At 43.3% G+C, this 24,082-nt stretch overlaps 1 protein-coding gene across 3 annotated transcripts in view; it reads right to left on the bottom strand.

Moving 5' to 3' along the window:
* PALD1 (phosphatase domain containing paladin 1) overlaps window positions 1-21,593 on the bottom strand; it is a 189,198-nt gene extending 167,605 nt beyond the window's left edge. The window contains exons 1-2 of one of the 3 annotated variants that reach the window (XM_069980555.1): window positions 21,446-21,593; window positions 21,131-21,184 (exon numbers count right to left, since the gene is read on the bottom strand). In XM_069980555.1, the coding sequence (XP_069836656.1) occupies window positions 21,131-21,153 (23 nt within the window). In that variant the 5' untranslated portion in view covers window positions 21,154-21,184; window positions 21,446-21,593. Of the gene's footprint in view, window positions 1-21,130; window positions 21,185-21,270; window positions 21,289-21,445 lie in introns of those variants that run through there. The other 2 variants (XM_069980556.1, XM_069980554.1) reach the window with 2 other exon arrangements.
* Window positions 21,594-24,082: the final 2,489 nt, after the last annotated feature.

Here is a 24,082-nt window from a genome sequence, read left to right as displayed (position 1 = left end):
GAACTTTTTTTTTTACACATTTGAAGTCCCTTTGGGGTACTTTTACATACACTGGTTTGATTTCTACACTGATGATTGCTATGCCATAGGCATAGCATTGATCAGTGTTATCGGCGATCTGCTCATTGAGCCTGCCTGTGCAGGCTCAGTGTAGCAGATCGCCGATCGGACCAAACGGAGGCAGGTGAGAGACCTCCGCTGGTCCGTTTCAACGATCGGGACCCCCGCAGTCACACTGTGGGGGTCCCGATCGGTAAGTGACAGGGGACTCCCCCTGTCACTTACACTTAAACGCGGCGTTTAAGGGGTTAATGACACACGGCAGTGCGATCGCTGCAGCGTGTCATTACCAGTGAGGTCCCGGCTGCTCACTGCAGCCGGCCCCCACTTCCTATGAAGCGCGCTCCGCTCCGGAGCGCGCTTCATAGCGGGAGAAACACCCAGGACGTAGAGTTACGTCATGGGTCGTCTGGGGACAGACTTCCATGACGTAACCCTACGTCCAGGGTCGCCTAGGGGTTAAGCTGTATTGCACTCAAGGGTAAAGTATTCTCTTGTAGAGAAAAATATCCTCTTGTTTAAAGTGACACTGTCACCTTCTTTTTGCATTCTGACATCTCTACACAGGTGTAAAGGGTAAATTTAGCGTTTTTCATACCTTATTTCGTATTATATGTCATGGTGCTTGTTCAAGTAAAAAGTGTCCTTTTATCAACTGCAGATTGTATGAAGTGGGCGTGGCCTTGTGGCATTAGCGCCACTTAGCCCCGCTCACAACGTCGTTGGCCCCGCCCCCTTGACGTCCATTAGGTGGTCGACGTAAAGGGGGTGGGGTCTAGACCTTTCGGACAGCCTGTTCTAATGGTCTGCGAGGGGGCGGGACCAACTGTGGTGTTGTGGGCGGGGCCAAGTGGCGCTAATGCCGCGAGGCCACGCCCACTTAACACAATCTGCAGTTGATAAAAGATGACTTTTTACTTGAACAAGCACCATGACATATGATATAAAATAAGGTATGAAAACCGCTAAATTTACCCTTTACACCTGTGTAGAGATGTCAGAATGCAAAAAGGAGGTGACGGTGTCACTTTAAGTGCTGGACTCTGTCCTCCTTTTGCTCTACAACTACACCTGCCCCCACACACCCCTTGTTCTACCTTTTCAAAGCCTACTGTTAGTATACTCGAGGGGGGGCATACCACTCCTGGCCACTGTGACAAGCGCCTAGTCGGTACACCCCTACACCTAGCCCACTGCAAACAACACCTAGCATCGCCAGGTTACTGCAACCCAATTACATAGAATGAATGCAGCTATGCTGAACATAAAACAAATGGCGCCATAGGACTAGTGATGGTAAGTGTGCATATGGGTGGGAAAAACTGTAGTGATCCTTTAACAAGAGCCCTTTAACAACAAGTCCTAATTATAAATGTTTACAGCTCTCTGAGGCACATAGGAACAAAACCATTATGGAACATGAAAAAGCCAGACACACCCGACTCATCGCACTTTAAGACTCAAACTTGCTAAATTGTATAAACTGGTTTGCAGCCACCATAGTATTTACAATCTCTGGAATAAATGATATGAGGATGATGACAAGGCACAGCTGGACACTGAATGACAAAGCCATATGAGACGTAACATCCCTAAAAGCGTGCTACGCAGAGTGTGAATGAATGAGTAGCAGCAGTGTATGACACTGCAGCTCTGATCTCCCCAGCAACTGTCCCAAAGGCATCTGCCCCCATCAGTCATTGTGCTCCCCCACGACCATTGCATCAGCATGCACTCATAAGGGTCAGCTAGCATTGTTAAATCCTCATTGAGACAGGGAGCCTGCAATGAAATACATATATCAACTAACAGAAGAGAACTATTCTATGGTTTGCATAGAGATGAGCGAACCGGGTTCGGCATTTGATTAGCTGGGGCTGCTGAACTTGGATAAAGCTCTAAGGTTGTCTGGAAAACATGGATGCAGCCAATGACTATATCCATGTTTTCCACATAGCCTTAGGGCTTTATCCAACTTCAGCAGCCACTGCTAATCAAATGCCGAAAGTTCGGGTTCGGATGGACTCGAGCATACATAGTTAGTACAAAGCTGGTCCAATATGGTGACAATCGTTGAACATTATGAAATTATAGATGAGAGTTTTTTGAGTTAGGGTGGTTGTAGGCAAGGATGTGTGGTATCTTTTTTTTTTTTTTTTTTTTTGGGGGGGGGGGGGTTGCCCCTCTTGGTTTGTGCGAAAAGGGGGGAGGTAAAATGTGTTGTTTTGATGAGATTTTATGTGAAATTTAAAGAAGAGAAAAATACTGAGAGTGCATTATACAATGCAGTCATATTGAGAGGACAGTATATACTTACAACTTATCTATGACTACACCTTTAATTTTTTTATGTTACTAAGACAGTAAAATAATACAATTTGTGGAAATCATGCCACTATTTGGTTTAGTACTGCTATATTTATGTTCTTAGGTTATTTTTACCACAATTATACAAGCGTGCCTCTGTTCCAAATTAGATGTGCACTGCCACCTAGTGTTGGAAAGTGTGATATACACTAATACAGTACCAAATAGGAAAGTGTAACCTGCCAATACTAGATATTGTTATACAAAAATGTTGAAGGTTCACTTTGCTCTTCATGTTAAAGCTAAAGCTGCAATAGGCCTAGGGCTTCGCAGAGACACACACTGCAGTAATATTGCAGCATTAGTACAATTTACTTGCAACTTATCCTGAGATGTTACTTGAAAGTACAAGTATACTTTAAAACACTTTACATATCATATACAGTGGTGCCTTGGATTGCAAACATTATTCGTTCCAGGACTATCCTTGTAATCCAAATCACTCTTCACCCAAAGCAAATTTTGCCATAAGAAATCATTGAAATGCAGACAATTGGTTTCACATCCCTAAATAATGATTTTTTTTGTATTCTGAATAACAGGTAAAACTAATTAAACAAACATTTAAAAAGCTGGATATGTGATATTATAGGTCACTGTACAGTATAGCAATCAGCATGTGGAGTATAATGTATAGTAAGTGCATAAACCTGAAAAAACAGAAGCAGTTTGTCGATACAGAATGGAACAGCAGATCCCTATAATGCAGTAGCGTAGTACAGCAGGCTAGAATAGAGAAGCAGGGCTGCTGTCAGAGGTCTGTGTGGTCACATGACAGCAATGGAGAAGGGGTGTGTGTTTAGCATGGGCCATTCAGGAATAGCTGTGCAGGAGGACAGTGACAGAAGCTTTTATACACAGCAGTGTGCATAGCTGAGTGTAAGTGATGGCACATTATAGCAGGAATGGAGAGGATGGGAAATAGATGACAGAGACTGCAGGAAGGAATGAGCAGGGTATAGGGTGAGCACAGTATAGCAGCACTCTCTGTCCAGGGAGAGAGGGGTTACAGCTATGGAGAGATTACCTCCACAGTCCTGTCCTCTGATGTAAGCCCCAGCCTAAAGTGGATCTGTTGTGATTTGGAAGGTGAGTGAGACTTCCTGGGTCAGAGTACAGTACTGTAGACCACCTATGGAGACCATGCCCCTCCCCCACTCCTTCTCCTACCCAGTACAGGAAGCTTCTAAACCAAGTTACAATTGTGAATAACTGTGAGCTCTTCTTGCAAAACACTCTTAATCCAAGTTACTCTTAAACCAAGTAAACACTGTACATACAGTGTATATATATATATATATATATATATATATTGACTTACATCACACGTCATGATTCTAGTATTCCAGTATGAAAGAAGATGTGCTCTTCAGACAACTTTTCTTTCATTTTTTTTTCCGTGTGGAAGTGGTGGGGAGTGCTCTGGTGCAATCTACCTTTTTAATGTTAACATGCCATTACATCCACTGCTCATACATTTTGAAAAGAATTGCTCTTTCAAGATGTCTTACGTTTTATGTTACATTAAAATAATCTATTTTATGTTATATTTTATGATGCATTAAGTTTCCAATTAGGTTTAGGGACCACACAACCAGGCACTGAGGCACCAAAAGATATCTATGGCACACAGGCCATAGCTGACATAGCTTAGATCTACACAGTTGTGTCCTTCATTCATGTCTTTGATACATTGAAAGCCTTTATGCAATATGACGAGTGTACATTTCACTACTGAAAGCTGCAATAATTCACACAGTTAGGCACATAATAAATCTAGATGTGTCTAAAGAAATATCAAAATGTGGCTGCCAAAACTCATCTGTAATAAGTGTTAAAGCAGTGGAGAAACTAGAGCCCTACCAACATTTCAGGGGTATTCAAAAAAAAAAAAAAAAAAAATTATATATATATATATATATATATATATATATATATATATATATATAATGAGAAACCACAGCTCTACGGATAAATTCACAATCGTGTTGTGTTTACTTCACCCAAAAATCTGCAATGTTTTGGCTTAACATTAGAGCTCCTTTTTAAGCAGCTGCTTGAGAATATCCACTTATGAATAGATCAAGGGATCTGTATCCTATAGATAATGGTGACCCAGTGATCAGTATACACAGAATTCACCGATTACCAAGGACCACAGTTGGATATATAAAACTTAAAGCAAATGTACCATCAGGTGCATTCTCCTTAAGTGATGCACATGAATGGAACAGCATGGGGAAGCCAGTGTCGCGGTCCTTTTTTTTTTTAACTGCAGCCCAGTTCCCGCGCACGTGCAGATCATGTGCAACGCTTAAAGCAAATGCACCTGATGGTTCATACACTTTAACTTTTAATAAAGTACATAAAATCTACGCAAATCATGACAATTCTAAAAAGTGAAACAAATCAAAATTGTGCATAAGACTAATCTCCAATGGCATGGGATCCAATACAATGGATGGGAGGGGTAAAGTGTATGTTCAATAGTAGAAAAAACTCTCCCTGCCCTTTGGGGAACTCAACTCCTTAATAGGGTGGTCCTACCCCACAGTCCCTTTCCTATTGTAGGTGCCCAGGACAAAACAAGAACGCATTTTGCAGGGGCGGATTAACTTTACCATAGGCCCCGGGCTGTTTACCAGGCCTGGGCCCCCAACCCTACTGTAACTATGGCAGCACCAGTGTGGTATTCATAGCACAGGATAGATAATGTCATGATGCCCTGATTTGTGCAAAATTGTGGTAAAAAAGCAGCAATTTATTTTGCAAATCATGGCAGAACTGTAGCCAGGGACAATACACCACTGAAAGTATAAGTCTTTTTGGGTGGCCATGGGCCCCCCAGGAGCTCAGAGCCCTGGGCTACCGCCCAAAACGGACCTATTATAATCTGCTTTTGCCACAAACCTTCTCAAGTGGAGTGCTAAAGGACTTGCTGTGCCTGTCCTGCCTATATACTGTCCCTGTCAGGAACTGTCCAGAGCAGTAGCAAATCCCCGTAGAAAACCTGCTTTAGGCAGTTCCTGACACAGAAAGAGGTGGCAGCAGAAAGCAGTGTGTCATACTGGAAAGAATACACCAGTATTACACAGGGCAGGACATACAGCAGCTGATAAATACTGGAAGACTTGAGATTTGTAAATAGAAGTAATTTACACATCTATATTTTTCTAGTAACAGTTGATTTAAAAAATACACATATATGTTGAAGAGATTTTATTGCCCAACAAAAGTTATGAAAATTACTAATAGACACTTACAGTTAGGGCCAGAAATATTTGGACAGTGACACAATTTTGGCGAGTTGGGCTCTGCATGCCACCGCATTGGATTTGAAATGAAACCTCTACAACAGAATTCAAGTGCAGATTGTAACGTTTAATTTGAAGGGTTGAACAAAAATATCTGATAGAAAATGTAGGAATTGTACACATTTCTTTACAAACACTCAACATTTTAGGAGCTCAAAAGTAATTGGACAAATACACATAACCCAAAAAAAATATATTTTTTTTCAATATTTTGTTGCGAATCCTTTGGAGGCAATCACTGCCTTAAGTCTGGAACCCATGGACATCACCAAACGTTGGGTTTCCTCCTTCTTAATGCTTTGCCAGGCCTTTACAGCCGTAGCCTTCAGGTCTTGCTTGTTTGTGGGTCTTTCTGTCTTTTTGAGCAAGTGAAATGCATGCTCAATTGGGTTAAGATCTGGTGATTGACTTGGCCATTGCAGAATGTTCCACTTTTTTGCACTCATGAACTCCTGGGTAGCTTTGGCTGTATGCTTGGGGTCATTTTCCATCTGTACTATGAAGCGCCGTCCGATCAACTTTGCAGCATTTGGCTGAATCTGGGCTGAAAGTATATTCCGGTACACTTCAGAATTCATCCGGCTACTCTTGTCTGCTGTTATGTCATCAATAAACACAAGTGACCCAGTGCCATTGAAAGCCATGCATGCCCATGCCATCACGTTGCCTCCACCATGTTTCACAGAGAATGTGGTGTACCTTGGATCATGTGCCGTTCCCTTTCTTCTCCAAACTTTTTTCTTCCCATCATTCTGGTACAGGTTGATCTTTGTCTCATCTGTCCATAGAATATTTTTCCAGAACTGAGCTGGCTTCTTGAGGTGTTTTTCAGCAAATGTACCTCTGGCCTGTCTATTTTTGGAATTGATGAATGGTTTGCATCTAGATGTGAACCCTTTGTATTTACTTTCATGGAGTCTTCTCTTTACTGTTGACTTAGAGACAGATACACCTACTTCCCTGAGAGTGTTCTGGACTTCAGTTGATGTTGTGAACGGGTTCTTCTTCACCAAAGAAAGTATGCGGCGATCATCCACCACTGTTGTCTTCCGTGGATGCCCAGGCCTTTTTGAGTTCCCAAGCTCACCAGTCAATTCCTTTTTTCTCAGAATGTACCCGACTGTTGATTTTGCTCCTTCAAGCATGTCTGCTATCTCTCTGATGGATTTTTTCTTTTTTTTCAGCCTCAGGATGTTCTGCTTCACCTCAATTGAGAGTTCCTTTGACCGCATGTTGTCTGGTCACAGCAACAGCTTCCAAATGCAAAACCACACACCTGGAATCAACCCCAGACCTTTTAACTACTTCATTGATTACAGGTTAACGAGGGAGACGCCTTCAGAATTAATTGCAGCCCTTAGAGTCCATTGTCCAATTACTTTTGGTCCCTTGAAAAAGAGGAGGCTATGCATTACAGAGCTATGATTCCTAAACCCTTTCTCCGATTTGGATGTGGAAACTCTCATATTGCAGCTGGGAGTGTGCACTTTAACCCCTTAAGGTCAAAGCCAATTTTCGTTTTTGCGCTTTTGCTTATTCCATTTTAAGTTTAAAAGTCAACGGCGCTTGCATTTTTCCACCTAGAGACGTATATGAGCGCTTATTTTTTGTGAAACCAATTGTACTTTGTAATGACAGGCATTATTTTTCCATAACATATGCTGCGAAACCGGAAAAAAATCATTTGCGCTGTCAAATTGAAAAAAAAAACTAATTTGTTTTGATTTTGGGGAATTTTGCATTTACGCCGTTCGTCCCATGGTAAAACTGACTTGTTATGCATGTTCCTCAAGTCGTTACGATTACTATGATATATAACATGTATAACTTTTATTGTATCTGATGGCCTGTAAAAATTCAAACCGTTGTTAACAAATATACGTTCCTTAAAATCGCTCCATTCCCAGGCTTATAGCGCTTTTATCCTTTGGTCTATGGGGCTGTGTGAGATGTCATTTTTTGCGCCATGATGCGTTCTTTCTATCGGTACCTTGATTGCGCATATACGACTTTTTGATCACTTTTTATTACATTTTTTCTGGATTTGATGCGACCAAAAATGCGCAATTTTGCACTTTGGAATTTTTTTGCGCTGACGCCGTTTACCGTGCGAGATGAGGAATGTGATTAATTAATAGTTCGGGCGATTACGTGTGCGGCGATACTAAATATGTTTATTTATTTGTTTATTTATTAATTTATATTTATAAAATGGGAAAAGGGGGGTGATTTGGACTTTTATTAGGGGAGGGGATTTTTTATTAATAAAAACACTTTTTTACTTTTTTTTTTACATGGACTAGAAGCCCCCCTGGGGGGCTTGTATATACATAGCACTGATCTCTCATAGAGATCAATGCTGTGTATATACACAGCAAAGATCCATCAGATCGGTCATAGATTGCTATGGCCTGCTGCAGGCGATAGCAATCTATTGCCGAGCCGGGATCAGCGTCATTCCGACGCTGAGGCCCGGCACGGGCAGAAGAACGGATCTCCCCCCCGCGATCGCATCGCGGGGGGGAGATCCGTGCCACTAGACACCAGGGATAGTGTGCATAAAGCACTTCAATGCAGCTGTCAGGTTTGACAGCTGCATTGAAGTGCTTAATTAGCCGGCGCGGCAACGGGACCCGCGCCGGCTAACAGAGGCACTGCCCGGCTGCACGTCCCGGCGGGACCCCGCTCTGAACACCCCCCGCGGCACCATGACGTATCAGATACGTCATGGGTCGCTAAGGGGTTAAGCCCATATTATATATATAAATGTATTTCTGAACATGTTTTTGTAAACAGCTAAAATAACAAAACTTGTTTTTTAGTATTATTATTTTTGTATTGTGTGCATTTTTCATCATCAGGAGTTATACTATATATATATCCTCACATTTTAGTTGAATGCACAGGCACCATATATATTGATTGGTACTTGTTTGTGTTTATTTATATGCTTTTAGTTCTGCCCTTGTTGCGCATGCGCTGTGCACATTTTTGTGCACTTAGACTATGTTCCATCCTGACCTCCCGTACACCATGACAGATATCAGGTGATCATTCCGTCATGTGATACATCATGTGACCGGAACAAGATGGCGCCGGGTCCATGCGGGGTCCGCCGATTTGTGTCTTCCACATGTGTCTGTTAGTACTGTTTAAGCCATACACCTGTTCAGCATGTATTGATTTATCTTACGGCCTATATATAGTAGCATTGGGGACAATAGCATTCATCCCTGAGGAAGTCCATGTGACGGAACGCGTGGGATGTTCTCCCCTACCCACTGAGTGATGGCCATAAGTGGTTGTATTACACTTACCCCCTCTTCTTTGCACTTTGCTTGCACTTGCACTTTTGATTACTTGCATTGTTATGATGTATTTATTCATGTGATTTAGTGTGCTTTAGCACAGGGGATTTGACACACTATTGTGTCTGGTCATTGTATACACTCATTGGCTTCAATATAGTCGTTTATTCACATATTTATTTATATACCTATTTATTTATTTATTTATTTCTTGATGAAGAGTATGGTCATCGCCTAATACATTTTTCAGTGGTCTGGGTGCCACCTGGCCGTATCGGGGCCGGTGGTTTGGTGGTATTTTTTAATTGTTTTTTATGGTCTTTGTTTGTTCCCGGCATTTATGTATAATAAAATTTCTATCATTTTGCATTGTTTGTGAGGTGCAGTCCAATTTTTTCAGTCTTTTTCTTTTGTGGCATATATGTATTTTGGGCTGTTAGGACTTGCACTCATCCACTGATTAGCTCCCTGGTGCCAGTCCGTTTTACTACAAAATAACAAAACTTGTGTCACTGTCCAAATATTTCTGGCCCTAACTGTATTATGGGAAATGCACCTATAGTGAGTTTTCTCAGCACTTACTACAGCATGGAGTGTTCAGGTCTCTGTAAAGTTGGTGATGTCACGTCACATAAACTGCCAACTCCTGCTGCAGCGGTGGGACAGACTAGAGCAGCAGGAGTTGGCAGATTATGTGACGTGACATCACAAACTTTACAGAGACCTGAATAGGCCATGCTGTAGTAAGTAAAGAAAATATTAACACTCCATGCTGTAGTAAGTGCAGCAGTGAAATTGCACTAGGTGTGTTTCCCATAATAAGTGACTATTAGTAATTTTCATAACTTTTGTTGGGCAATAACATATATTTAAAAATATTTTGCCTGGACTTCACCTTTAAGCATATGTTTGTACAGTATTCACTTGGGTCTGTTTGAAGAGGGAAAGGCAAAATAAACTTCACTTTCAGATCTTTGAAGTGGATCCAACTATTTGCAACTTCAGGCTTACTAAATACCTTTTGTCTGACAGATCAATGAAACAGTATACCTCTGCATGCACTTCTTTGCATTTAGGAACTTTATATTAAAATTTTAAAAGGGGAGACAGATTAGTTTTGGGAGATCATCTTTAGGCTATGTTCACACACTGTGAAAAAATGTAAAATACAGGTGTAATTTTTAGGTAAAAATACATCCGTATATTCAATATAATAATGCGCCCCATTAAAGCCAATGGGAAATTGGCCAGCAGCCCACACACTGTATGGAATAATGTCCGTAACTAATATGACAATAGTCGGTCTATTTATTTTACTATGTGCTTTTTTTTATGACACTGCCCATTTGAACCTTAAGGAGCCATCTATGGAAAGTATATCCATGTTTGTACATTACTGTACATGCAGAAGGCAGATGTAAAGAGCAGAAACAGAGCTGTGAATGTCTGGTTAAACCCTTAATATTGTGCCAGGACTTTGCTATGAGTCATGTTTACACATCCTAATCTTTGCACCTGGATGGATTCACTTCCACAGCTCTGCATCCAGTCCAGCAGCCAAAAATCCTGCTGTAACACAAAGACACAGCTGGGAAAGCAACAGGGATTGTAAATAAAGGTATCTCTTAAAGAAAAGTTTCTTCTATTATTTTTTTGTTAATTGTTGCTTATTGTCTCAATTGGAAAATCCGTTTCTCAAGTTGTCCTTGTGATATCAGCTAGACATGGACGAACTTAGGGGTAAAATAAGGGTTAAATATAACCTCTTTATACGAATGGGTGACTTTCTCATAGGACAAGTTCGGCCTCATGATTTTTTTTTTTCAAATGGCAGGGCATGCAGAGAACATAACCTATACTAACTCATCTCTCCCTGTTCTTCTCCAGCGCTGGATCGCGACTCTGGGACCCCCGCCAGGCTCCAGGATCTGCAGCAGAGCCAACATCACGACCAATCTGATGGACTGGCCACTCACTCATTGACTAGGGTGGGACACTGCTCCAGTCACTGATTGGCTGAACGGGCTGTCCATCAGACGTGAATGGCATTTTCCCCCAAGTCGTGACATCATAACAATTTAGGGGAAAATGCATTCCAAGGAGGTCCCGGAGCTGGTCTTGCGGCACATCACGGCATTGGGAGAGGTAAGTAAGGACGTGGTCAACCATGTTTTTGTGTACGCTAAAAAAAAAACGCATCTGTTTTGATCCTTTTTATTTTTATAACAGAAGTTAATTAAAAAGCGGACCCAAACCAATTGCATAAAATTGCATCCGTTTTTGCATCTGTTTTTCATCCTTTTTTTTCCCCATTCAAAAACGCAGTGTGAACCCAGCCTAAGTGATTTTAGACATCCTGGTTACTAAGTACTGAGCATTAGACTGGAGGTCAAATTGGAATCACATGACACAACTGTTAATAATAAAAGGGTTCAGTATGAATGGATGTAACTGAACTGGGATGAAATAACACTGCTAGAATACTACCAAATATTTAGTAGTCCAAGAAAAATAACTCCGGAGTGCTTCTTTAAGTACATAGAAACGAAGAAAGGGTGGTAGGGAGACAAAATCACATGAAGCCAACAGGAAACTGTGCTCAACTGCCAAGGCAACACAGCCTGTTCTAAGGGGCACATGAGCCTCCGTATCAGATCATCACACATTGATGTCATCCACAGTTTTCTCTGAAGGAAGAAATGTGTAGATAATGTTTCTTTTTCAGTGCAAATGTTTAGCGTAACTAGAAATACCATAAATTCCAAATGAGCGGGCTCTTCTTTTCCCTCTTTTGCTATGGATGCATGGCTTTGACTACACTGTTGTTACTGAACTGACACACTGAATGTGTCGCTTACAACAAATAATGAACAGCATAGTCATCCATTGTTCTACTTATCCATAGCGAAGTTTATGACTGGTTTTACTGAAACCACAGGACATGACTGTCATGACTCATTGTTCATGCTTTCCTGCTATTTTTGTGTTGCAGTACATTCAGATATCTGCAATGTATTAATATGGGGTATCTGGTAGTCAATGAAACTTTTACTGCTTGAACCCTAAAGTGTGGCCAGTGCCTAGTCCCCATTCTTTGGTGGTTATCAAATGTCTGATGGATGAAGCCTGGTAGTTTATAGAGAAAACATGTTTTATCCTCAATGGTGTACTTTGAAAGGCTGGGTTCACACTACGTATATTTCAGTCAGTATTGTGGTCCTCATATTGCAACCAAAACCAGGAGTGGATTAAAAACACAGAAAGGCTCTGTTCACACAATGGTGAAATTGAGTGGATGGCCGTCATATAACAGTAAATAACGGCCATTATTTCAATATAACAGCCGTTGTTTTAAAATAACAGAAAATATTTGCCATTAAATGGCGGCCATCCACTCAATTTCAACATTGTGTGAACAGAGCCTTTCTGTGTTTTCAATCCACTCCTGGTTTTGGTCGCAATATGAGGACCACAATACTGACTGAAATATACGTAGTGTGAACCCAGCCAAAAGGTGTATAATCCTTGATAGTGCAGGTATGGTACCATGAAGGCTGGTGGCCCGGGAGGGATAAGGGGGCTTTCAAAAAATGAGAAATAAGAATCTTGCATTTCTTCATGGTGGCTCATTGGTTAGTATTATTACCTTGTAGCCATTGGCTCAAATCCATTCATGGTAACATCTGCATGGAGTTTGTATTTTGTATGCTCTTCCCATGTTTGTGGGGGTTACTTCCAAGTAAGCCTTCTAAGACTATGTCCACCTAAACAGCCATTTGTTTGTTGCCCCAAAGGTTCTAAAATGTAAAATGAAGCCATGGTGCATTGTGTGTTAACAGCTCCTATAAAGTCTTATGCATCTCCATGGTAACAGATTACAAACAAAGCCTTTATAGTCCTCCCCTTATGCTCCATTTTACCAGTCCCTGACCTTCTATCAACCTACCGAATGTATGAAAGGAAGAGATAAGAGATGGGTAAAAAGATGTGTCCATGTTACCATAGAGACACCTGAATCTACATAAAAGCTGTAGAAAACTTAAATCAAGTGTACATAGCCCTCAAATTACCCCCCTCATAGTGACAATATGGTATTTTAACACACTGTGGATAACCTACTGGCCTATCATTTACATTGCTTGAGTATAGTGCCAAACCATAGTGTTATTTTTACTTTGCCCTTGTTATTATACCCTTAGTAGAGTAAATATAAAACTGGGATAATCAATTGATAGGAACAAATCCTTGGCATATACAGAAATCTACTCTATTTTTTTGTCTGTTTTTTGTTCTTTGTACGCCTGCCCACCGCGCCATACTCACCTGGCCCTTTCACAGTCCCCCAGAGTTCCTTCATTCTCCCAGCTGGGCCGACCCAGGTGAGTATGTGTATGGGGGGGCCGCTTATGGCTGGAGGTGCAATGCTGCCTCTGGCCACACGAGTGGCTAGGAGGGCAGAAACCCAATGAAGTATTTAACTGTTCATCAAGTGTTCATCACAAAAACTTAAAGTTAAAGGGTCAGAGGCCTGAAGGCTCCTTTAGTGCATGGGCCCCATAGCAGTGGCGTAGTCTGCCTTTATGGTAGCTATGTCACTAGTTCTTTGTAGTCAACAGTTAAAGGGAAACATAAACTAACCTACATCTAATCTGCTCATATATACTTATAGTGCATGGGGCACTGAGGATGAAGGGAATTTTGTTACCTTCATCCTCTGCATCCATTTTTGGAATATTAGTTTATTTAATATGCTAATGAGGTGTTTCAATGCACTGGGAGTGGGGCTACCTCCCTCAGTGCTCTGATCTGCCCCCAGATGGCCTGTCATTTCAAACTAATATTGTTCGGACGGGCTACACGGCTGGGTGGGACACCAATCCTGAAACACCTCATTAGCATGTTAAATAAACTGCTAATATACAGAAAACATCAGGGAGGATGAAGGTAAGAAAACTACCTTCATCCTTAGTATCCCATGCACTATTGCAAAATATCAGCAGGTTAGATGCTTCCCCTTTAACCCATTCAGGACTAAGGGCGTAACTGTATGTCCCTTTTTTGCGGTGCATTGCCACTGAGGGATGTACAGTTACATCCTGGGATGACATGTGGGTCAGTGATAGCCGGGCTGAGCCTGATCAGCTATTCCTATTACAAGCATATTGCATTGCAGTGCAGTGCAGATCAGCACTGCAACATTATACAGTATGCCTGTAATAAGGCAATAACACTGTGAAGTTCCTATGGTGGGACAATAAAATAATAGTTTCATGGCGTGCATAACAACACTGTCAATAAAATTATGACATGATTAAACCCACAAGGTGAGGACAGAAAATTTTTATGATAAAAATGCTAATTTTGGAATTTTTTCACGAAAAATTTGCATTTTTCACAACAAAAATTGTACAGGAAAGTATTCAAAAGAAGACAGTAAAAATGAAAAACTCGAATTCTTCCAATAATATGTTTGTTTAGTTTGAAATTTCTCAATTTCACGAGGAACAGGAAAAAAAAAGTACCCCAAAATTTGTAACGCAGGTTCTCATGAGTACAATGATACCCCATATGTGGGCGTAAACCACTGTATGGGCACACAGCCGGGCTCAGAAGGAAGGGAGCGCCAATTAGCTTTTCCAATGCAGATTTTGCTGAAGAAGTTTCTGAGCGCCAGGTGCGTTTGCAGTGCCCCTGTAGAAAAAACCCCATAAGTCACCCCATTTTGGAAAGTGCACCCCTCAAAGAATTCATCTTGGTGTGAGGTGAGCATTTTGACCCCACAGGTATTACAGGAAAGTATTCAAAAGAAGACAGTAAAAATGAAAAACTCAAATTCTTCCAATAATATGTTCAGTTAGTTTGAAATTTCTCAATTTCACGAGGAACAAGAGAAAAAAAGTACCCCAAAATTTGTAACGCAGGTTCTCCTGAGTACAATGGTACCCCATATGTGGGCGTAAACCACTGTATGGGCACACAGAAGGGCTCAGAAGGGAAGGTGCGTCAATTAGCTTTTTCAATGCAGACTTTGCTGAAGAAGTTTCTGAGCGCCAGGTCCGTTTGCAGTGCCCCTGTAGTGCCAGCAGAGTAAAATCTCCCAATAAGTCACCCCATTTTGGAAAGTACACCCCTCAGAGAATTCATTTTGGGGTGTGGTGAGCATTTTGACCCCACAGGTATTAGAGGAAAGTATTCAAAATTAGACAGTAAAAATGAAAAACTTGAATTTTTCCAATAATATGTTGGTTTAGTTTGAAATTTCTCAATTTCACGAGGAACAGGAGAGAAATGTCACCCCAATATATGTAACGCAGGTTCTCCTGAGTAGAACGGTACTCCATATGTGTGCATAAACCACTGCATGGGCACACAGCCGGGCTCAGAAGGGAAGGAGCACCAATTAGCATTTTCAGTGCAGATTTTTCTGAAGAAGTTTCTGAGCGCCAGGTGCGTTTGCAGAGCCCCTGTAGTGTCAGCAGAATAGATTCCCCCCAAAAGTCACCCCATTTTGGAAAGTGCACCCCTCAAGAATTCATCTTGGGGTGTGGTGACCATTTTGACCCCACAGGTATTAGAGGAAAGTATTCAAAATTGGCCAGTAAAAATGAAAAACTCGAATTTTTCCAATAATATGTTGGTTTAGTTTTAAATTTCTCAATTTGACGAGGAACAGGAGAGAAAACGTACCCCAAAACGCTGTAACGCAGGTTCTCCTGAGTAAAACGGTACCTCATATGTGGGCATAAACCACTGTTTATAAACCACTGTACCACACAGCAGGGCTCAGAAGGGAAGGAGTGCCAATTTACTGGAGCAAAACTGCAGCTAGTAATGGTTATTAGAATAGCGCAGTTACTAAAATAAAATAAAAAAAATGAGATAACAGGTAATGAGGGGTGGTTACGGGCAACCAGGGGTGGTTATGGGCAACCTGAGGTGGTTACAGGTAATCTGGGGTGGTTACGGACAACATGGGGTGGTCACGGGCAACCTGCTGTGGATACGGCAACCTGGGGTGGTTACAGGCAACGTGGGGTGGTTACGGGCAACCTGCAGTGCTTACAGACAATCTGGGGTGGTTACGGGCAACGTGGGGTGGTTACGGGCAATGTGGGGTGGTTACGGATAAACTTAAGTGCTTATAGGTAATCTCGGGTGGGTACCTGTAATCTGGCATGGTTACCGCAATCTGGAGGGGGTCATTGGCAATTTGGGGTGGTCAGAGGCAACCTGCGGTGGTCAGGGGCAACCTGCGGTGGTCGGAGGAAACCTGCGGTGGTCAGAGGCAACCTGCAGTGGTCAGAGGCGATGTGGCGTGGTCAGAGGTGACGTGGCATGGTCAGAGGCGACGTGAGGTGGTCAGAGGCAACGCGCGGTGGTTACAGGCAACGTGGGGTGGTTACGGGCAGCGTGGGCTGGTTACGGGCAACCTGCTGTGCTTACAGACAATCTGGGGTGGTTACGGGCAACATGGGGTGGTTACGGGCAACCTGCAGTGTTTACAGACAATCTGGGGTGGATACGGGCAACGTGGGGTGGTTACGGGCAACCTGTAGTGCTTACAGACAATCTGGGGTGGTTACGGGAAACGTGGGGTGGTTACGGGCAACTTGCAGTGCTTACAGACAATCTGGGGTGGATACGGGCAACGTGGGGTGGCTACAGGCAACCTGCAGTGCTTACAGACAATCTGGGGTGGATACGGGCAACGTGGGGTGGTTACGGGCAACCTGCAGTGCTTACAGACAATCTGGGGTGGTTACGGGAAACGTGGGGTGGTTACGGGCAACCTGCAGTGCTTACAGACAATCTGGGGTGGATACGGGCAACCTGCCGTGCTTACAGACAATCTGGGGTGGTTACGGGCAACGTGGGGTGGTTACGGATAAACTGAAGTTCTTATAGGCAATCTGGGGTGGATACCTGTAATCTGGCATGGGCACCGCAATCTGGAGGGGGTCATTGGCAATTTGGGGTGGTCAGAAGCAACGTGGCGTGGTCAGAGGCAACAAGCGGTGGTCAGAGGCAACGTGCGGTGGTCAGAGGCAACGTGCGGTGGTCAGAGGCAACGTGCGGTGGTCAGAGGCATTGTGGCGTGGTCAGAGGCAATGTGCGGTGGTTACGTGCAATCTGGGGGGTTACATGTAATCTGGCGTGATTACGGGAAACCTGGGGGGGTTATGTGCAACCTGGAAGGGTTACAGACAATCTGGGATTGTTACTGATAAACTGAAGTGCTTATAGGTAATCTGGGGTGGGTAAATGTAATTTGGGGTGGTTACGGGCAATCTGGAGGGGGTCACTGGCAATTTGGGGTGGTTACGGGCAATGTGAAGTGGTTACGGGCAACGTGCGGTGGTTACGGGCAACGTGCGGTGGTTACGGGCAACGTGCGGTGGTTACGGGCAACGTGCGGTGGTTATAGGCAACGTGCGGTGGTTACGGGTAATCTGGGGGGGTTAGGGGTAATTTGGGAGTAAACTGCAATTATTACTATAATAAAAAACGTGTGTTTTATTTTTTTTGTATGTTTGTCACTTTTTGTACTTTATAAATTCTTTTTCACTGTATTACTATGATTACTGTGATATTTTCTATCACAGTAATCATAGTTCAGTGACAGAGACCAAATTGGTCTCTGTCACTTTAAATTTTCCAGAGTTGGCTGGTTGTGAAGCGCATGCGCACTTCATAACCAGCCAGGACGCCGAGGAGGAAGGAGCTCCAGGATCAGGTAATGTATATGGGGAAGGGGGGGGGGGTGACTGGGGGACGGGGGTGACAGGGGGGGTGGGGGGCGACTTGGGGGGTGGGGGGGACATCACTTTTTATCCCCTGTCACCAATCATTCATGGTGACAGGGGATAAAAAGTGCCGGCGGCACATGGTACAAGCGATCAGCGGTATATAGTATATACCGCTGATCGCTTGTACCGGGACCCCACAGGGGGGTCCCCGATGACTGCCCCATGCTCTCCGCTACCTCCGCTAACACTGCCAATGTTGTACATAACCAGGCTCTGTATAACACTGCCAATGCTGTATATAACCAGGCTGTATATAACACTGTCAATGTTGTATATAACCAGGCTCTGTATAACACTGGCAATGTTGTATATAACATTGCCAATGTTGTATATAATCAGGCTGTATATTAAAACTGCCAATGTTGTATATAACCAGGCTGTATATAACACTACCAATGTTGTCTGATACAGTCTGATCACATGACATCTCAGTTTGGCTTTTAGGTATTTAGGATGTTTAATGTTTTTAGTTTATTTCTAATGTGCATAAGCTACAATTTACATAAACAGTGCAGGACTGTCAGGGTATTTACGGCTATATAGGGCTCCTGGCGATTTCCCCTTAAACAAAAGAAAAAAGTGGCATAGATTGGCCTCCTGGGCACCCTTGGAACAAATCTAATTAACTCCCTGACACTTTATACCCGGGCAGCGCCGGTTACATTTTCTAGTATATATATATATATATATATATATATATATATATATATATATATATGTCAATTTATAACAAGAATAGTGAATGCCTGAAAGTCTGAACTTGTCATGATCGTGCCTGAAAAGGCATCAGTGCCACCCTTTGTGGTGAAGATCCAACCGCTGCGCCAAAGACGGCGCTTTTGACCTTAAGACCGTTCCTGGTTTTATTATGTTCTTTGCTTGTTATCCGGTCCATGTTTTCTCAGTTCTCCCTGCACTTTCTTGCTGTGGCTCACTCACTAATTGTCTCTGCTGTGTTCTGACTGACAGCTGACCTAGCCAGTTAGCTGTCAGCACCTAGGTTCCTGTCCACTATATCGTCTAGTGTTGCACTTTAGTAGATCGGGGACTGCCGTCCAGTTGTCCCTTTGCCACCTAGGGCATCTGAGGCAAGCAGGTAGGGGCAGCGGGGCGGGTGCCAAGCTATAGGGCTCACCTATCCTTGTGTCTCCCTGTCCCTATCCTAACAGAACTGCTCTGTGGAATATTCTCATCTTGTTAGTGTTCTTTATTTGTACTTGAATACATATGATGTAACATTTACCCAACATTTACCCATTTACAAGGCCTCAGGTAAATCTATATATTTTATTTACCCCTTTATAGTGACACCACACAGCACCTGCACACCACCCAACCATGCAACAAAACCTATTGCTAATTTCTTCCATTGCGCCCCCTAGCAGGTCACTAAAGACTGAGCCCATGGGTGCCGCATAGGAAAAGTCACTACTTCATGGCGTCTAAAATGGGAAAACAACTCTACATCGATAAAATCTGCCTCCAATCATGATTCTGCTAAAATAATCTTCAACCATGGTTAGAAATCATAACCCAGATGTCTACAAGATAAAATTTGCTATCTATAATTTAAAAAAAACTCAAACTGCACATTTTCATTTGTATTACTAGTGGTCAAAATAGTGGTGTTCTAGCAAACGATTACTGTATACAATGGCCATCTACATTTACAACTACTAAACATGCTATTTACATCGCATATCCCTGGAAGCATAGTAATATACTGTAAAGTAGGTGTTCACGCAAACCATATAGAAATGTGTATATATATATATATATATATATATATATATAAAGGAATACTAAATTACACATGTTGGTCAGTATACTGTACATCAGGAAACTGTCAATGGCAGACAAAAGAAGTAGTATAGACAGAGAGTTACAAATGTCTATGGCATACGTTCAGCAGACTATCTATCTATCTATCTTCTATCTATTATCTATCTATCTATCTATCTATCTAGGGTAAAATGAACAACTAAGTTTTTTCACTCGATTGGTGTGCCGCGGATCATCGTTTACACTATTGACTAAGGTTCGTGGTCGGAACCAAGTCTGCTCGGCACCCGCCTCTTTTGAGCTTGTAGTGCCACTCACATCCTGATCTATCTATCTATCTATCTATCTATCTATCTATCTATCTATCTGTCTATCTTATTGATACATACATATAAACAACTAAAACTTTGCTTCCCTTTAAGTCCTTCTTATATTTCTGCATATATCCTTCCCTGAATAATTTCCCTTCTTAATCTATTTCTAAAATCGCAATCCACAAACTAACACACAGCTCAGAAGGTCTTGGACGGCATCTCAGGAAAGCACAAGCTCTTTGCCAAAAACATTTTTTTTCAGGAAATGTTACATTCCCAAATATACTCAGATTTGCTGAGCATGTGCAGTTTTCTGCGACTCCTCTCCAATTACCAAGAGCCACAGAAAAACCCAGAGAAATGAGGTAATGGTACAATGTCTCTGGGGAGAAGGGTTACACTTCACACCAGTCCTATTTTAACCAAGTAAAAAAAAAAAAGAGAAAGCCTTACTAGCAGCTAACAATAGCATCTGGATACAAACAGCATATCTGTATGTGCCCCACAAAGGAGTGCATAATTTAGCATAGTTTATCCAACACTACACTCTCCTTGGGTATAAGGACCCTTATTTCAATCAAATTCCTTTGCATGCCTTGAATATGAATGAGCCAGCTACGCAGTGTGCTATTGTTCTGAACTTATTTCTGAGCCTCCAAACTGACAAACTATGTTCTTATGCTTCAGGATCCCGAATCAAGAGTATAACCACCGTGCCTTCAAAATTTTCTTCCAGAATTCCCACCCTAATTGGTGTCTGGAGGAAATCCCCCTATTAACACTGTCAGCAGTTGCATTTAAGATAATGGACATGGAACTTGAAGTTGGCAAAGCATTGAAAGGAGGTCATTATTTACAACCGTAATGGGATGGCGTAAAGGCTAGATGAGCTGGGAACGCTAAGTTGCAAACTTAGACTATTATGGAAAATGTAAGCTGGCTTAAGTATTACTGTATGTTACAGACATCTGTAGTGCAGCCATATCATCCTAACACAAACAGCCAACAACTGCATCAATTGCACATGATCATCTGCGCTTTTCTGCATTTTAACCATATACAAGTCAATGATATATTAGTTATAAATAGTAAAGGGAGTAAAACGAAAGATCATCCTACCATCCATACAGTGTACATTCATATGAATACTAGAATACTAAGCTGTGATAGTCTCTTACCTGGGGGGTTGTGATTGCTGCATGGTTGAGACTAGTAACCGATGATAAATTGTCCTTTTATAAAAGAAATAGAAATGACTGACATTAGGGGATAGCATATACAAAGTGCAACAGGTTGCAGTGGTATTGCAGAAACATACTGAGAGGGTAGCATGCAGGCATGTATAGGTGGTCAGCAGAGCAGCAGACTGTCTGGGGAGTGGAGAAAAAGGTCAGACAGGCACACATTTGGATAACACAGACTGGGGGAGGCACAAAGACTAGACTGATACAGGAGTAAGAGACAGTTACTTGGATATGCAGGGCTGAACTCACAGGGAATAGACTCACAGCTCTACAAAATGCAGATTAGAGAGGGATAAGGATCTCCTCCCTCCCTGGTGTAGCTCTGTTCTCTCCTGTCTCTCCCCTCTTCAATACTGGGGTACCCCTCTCTTCTGGTATTGTCTTCTCTAGCTGAATACAGATGTGCAAAGAGAGGCGGGATCCCTCTTGCAGCTCTCTGCTCTCAGCCTGTACACGCTCCTCCCAGGAACACCATCACACTGGAATTAGGAGGTGGGGGGGGTTAACAGAAGAGCCCAGGCTTGCACACTCAGCCTTACTTCACATATGTGCTTGTTCTACATGATGAATGCCTGGCCATCCTGATGTTACCTTCTTTACTTTATAGGAATTAATAAATACATACTAGCAACTCTGTGTCACACAGCAACATTGAGTTCTCATTACCTTTAATATTTTGGGTGATGCAGGCAATATTCTTTTTTTTTTTTTTTTTTTTGGGGGGAATGTGGAAGAAGGTAAAACGATGAAATAATGCAGTGAAACTGCAAAGGCTGCTGGTAAATGTAGTGAGGCTCTTCAGGTGATAGCACAAGGGGATACCTGTGACCCTCCTCTAATTCTTATATAAAATAGACACATAAATGCACCTGAGCCTTTGCAAAGCATTTTGGAGGTAACTCATAACTTCTCATAACTCTCATAACTTCTACACAGGGCTCCCTTTAATGTGCCATTATTTTGTTTGTGCAGATGAAGCTGATGAAGTATTAGGGCACATTCACACAGGCTAGAAAACCTGTTCATCCCTTTGTGCCTATCTGTACAGCCAGGTGACAGCATTCATATAGAGGAGGTCATTGAGCCCACACCATCTTCTATAGGCGACAGAGAGGAGCAAACGAGCGATGTCAGCTCGCATTTGCTCCTCTTTCCCCCCTGAGTACAGGGGGGGCACAGGGAGCTGCCGAAGGGCTGCCCAGGTGATGGTTTAATTGTCCGGGCAACCCATAGCAGATAGCAGCGGTCTGCTACTGCCTCTCCTATTCCACAGAGTGACAGTAGCATATCACTGCTATATTATTTGTTCGTCTTTCAACATGTTGAAAGACAAATGACTGCAATGATCAGCCGACATTGTTCATCTCGGCTAATCGTTGTCTTCTATTACACACAGCGTCGGACTGGGCCACCGGGGAGCCGGGGGATCCCCCGGTGGGCCCCACCCCCTCCTCCCTCTTGCAGGGCCCTTCCCCTAAGCCAGAGAGGGGCCTCCCGTTTGGAAGCTGCCTAGTGTCCGGAGCTCAAGGGGCCCCCTGCTGGCTCCCACACTGCTGGGGTGAGTTCAGCACGGCATCAGGGCCCGTCCTTTGTATAATCATTGGCCCTCCCCTCCACCCTGCTCACCTTGCTCCCTTACATCAGCTCTGGGCCTCAGCACTGACCTCTTCCTGCCTGTCAGGAGAGCAGCAGCAGGGCCTCCTCCATCCCCCTCCCCTCTGCAATCATGTGACTCTCTCCTGTTGCTATGTGTGCAGTCGGTGCACAGGAGATGGGGAGAGGCTGCAAGCTGCTGGGCCTGGCAGGGAGAAGAGAAGATGGAGACAAGAAGACTGAAGCTTCCCGCCCTGCTGAACATGTAAGTGTGTGTGTATATACTTGTCTATCTGTCATCAGTGTGTGTCTGTACATGTGTCATGTGTTTATGCATGTGAGTGATATATATATATATATATATGTGTGTGTGTGTGTGTGTGTGTGTGTGTTGTCTATCATGTATATAGTGTATATTATGTAATGTAGTTCTATAGATGGTTTATATGTGTAATCTGCATGCTTTTGTATCTGTGTATCCATGTTGGTGAGTCTGTGTGTGTTAGTATGATTAGATGTAAGGAACTTACCTTGTCCGGCTCCAGCGGCGTCTCCTTCCAGCTCGGCTCCGGCTGTCGGCTCGGGAGCGCGCCGCTGCTCCGCCCGCCGGAGCCGAGTGACGTCACGGAGACCCGGCGGCGTCCCTAGCAACCGGGGACGCCGTGGGGTCACGTGACCGTCGGCTGGCCGGCCGGCACGCAGCTGATGTGTTTTGCACTCAGGCTGAGTGACAGGTCGCCCGGCCGCTCAGCCTGCAGTGCAACAGCTGCAGTGAGGCTGGACTCAGGAGGCCGGACCAATCAGCCTTTGGTCCGGGCTCCTGGTCCAGTATAAAGTTTCAGTGTAGCCAGCAGGTTATCGCTGGCTATTAGTTGTCCTGATCCCAGCTCCCCAGTCCCTTGTATTCTGTCCTATCCTTCTCCATTTTGTCTTGCCTGGATTCTGACCTTTTGCCTGTCCCCTGACTCTCCGCTCGGTTCTGATTTTGTACTGCGTTGCTCGTTTGGTTCCTGACTCGGCTAGTTGACTCTCCGCATTTTGTTTGTCTGTCTGTCTGCGTTTTATGTTCTGCACGTATCCAGTATAGGGATTGTCTTCGTGGTTGTCCGCGACCGCCTAGGGTCGACTGAGGCAAGTAGGCAGGTGACAGTGGGTGGGGTCAGATTTAGGGCCCACTGTCTTGTGTCTTATCTTCCCCCAGCCACTCGTGACAGAATAGCCAGCCTTAAAATTTTGTGTGACGTGTGCCAACGATTTGTTATCATGGATCCTATGAAGGCACTACTGGAACAG

This window comes from Dendropsophus ebraccatus, chromosome 8, assembly GCF_027789765.1.
Source record: "Dendropsophus ebraccatus isolate aDenEbr1 chromosome 8, aDenEbr1.pat, whole genome shotgun sequence".
NCBI lineage: Eukaryota > Metazoa > Chordata > Amphibia > Anura > Hylidae > Dendropsophus > Dendropsophus ebraccatus.
The sequence above is the reverse complement of the archived record's forward strand: the minus strand, read 5'-3'. Positions and strand labels throughout refer to the sequence as shown.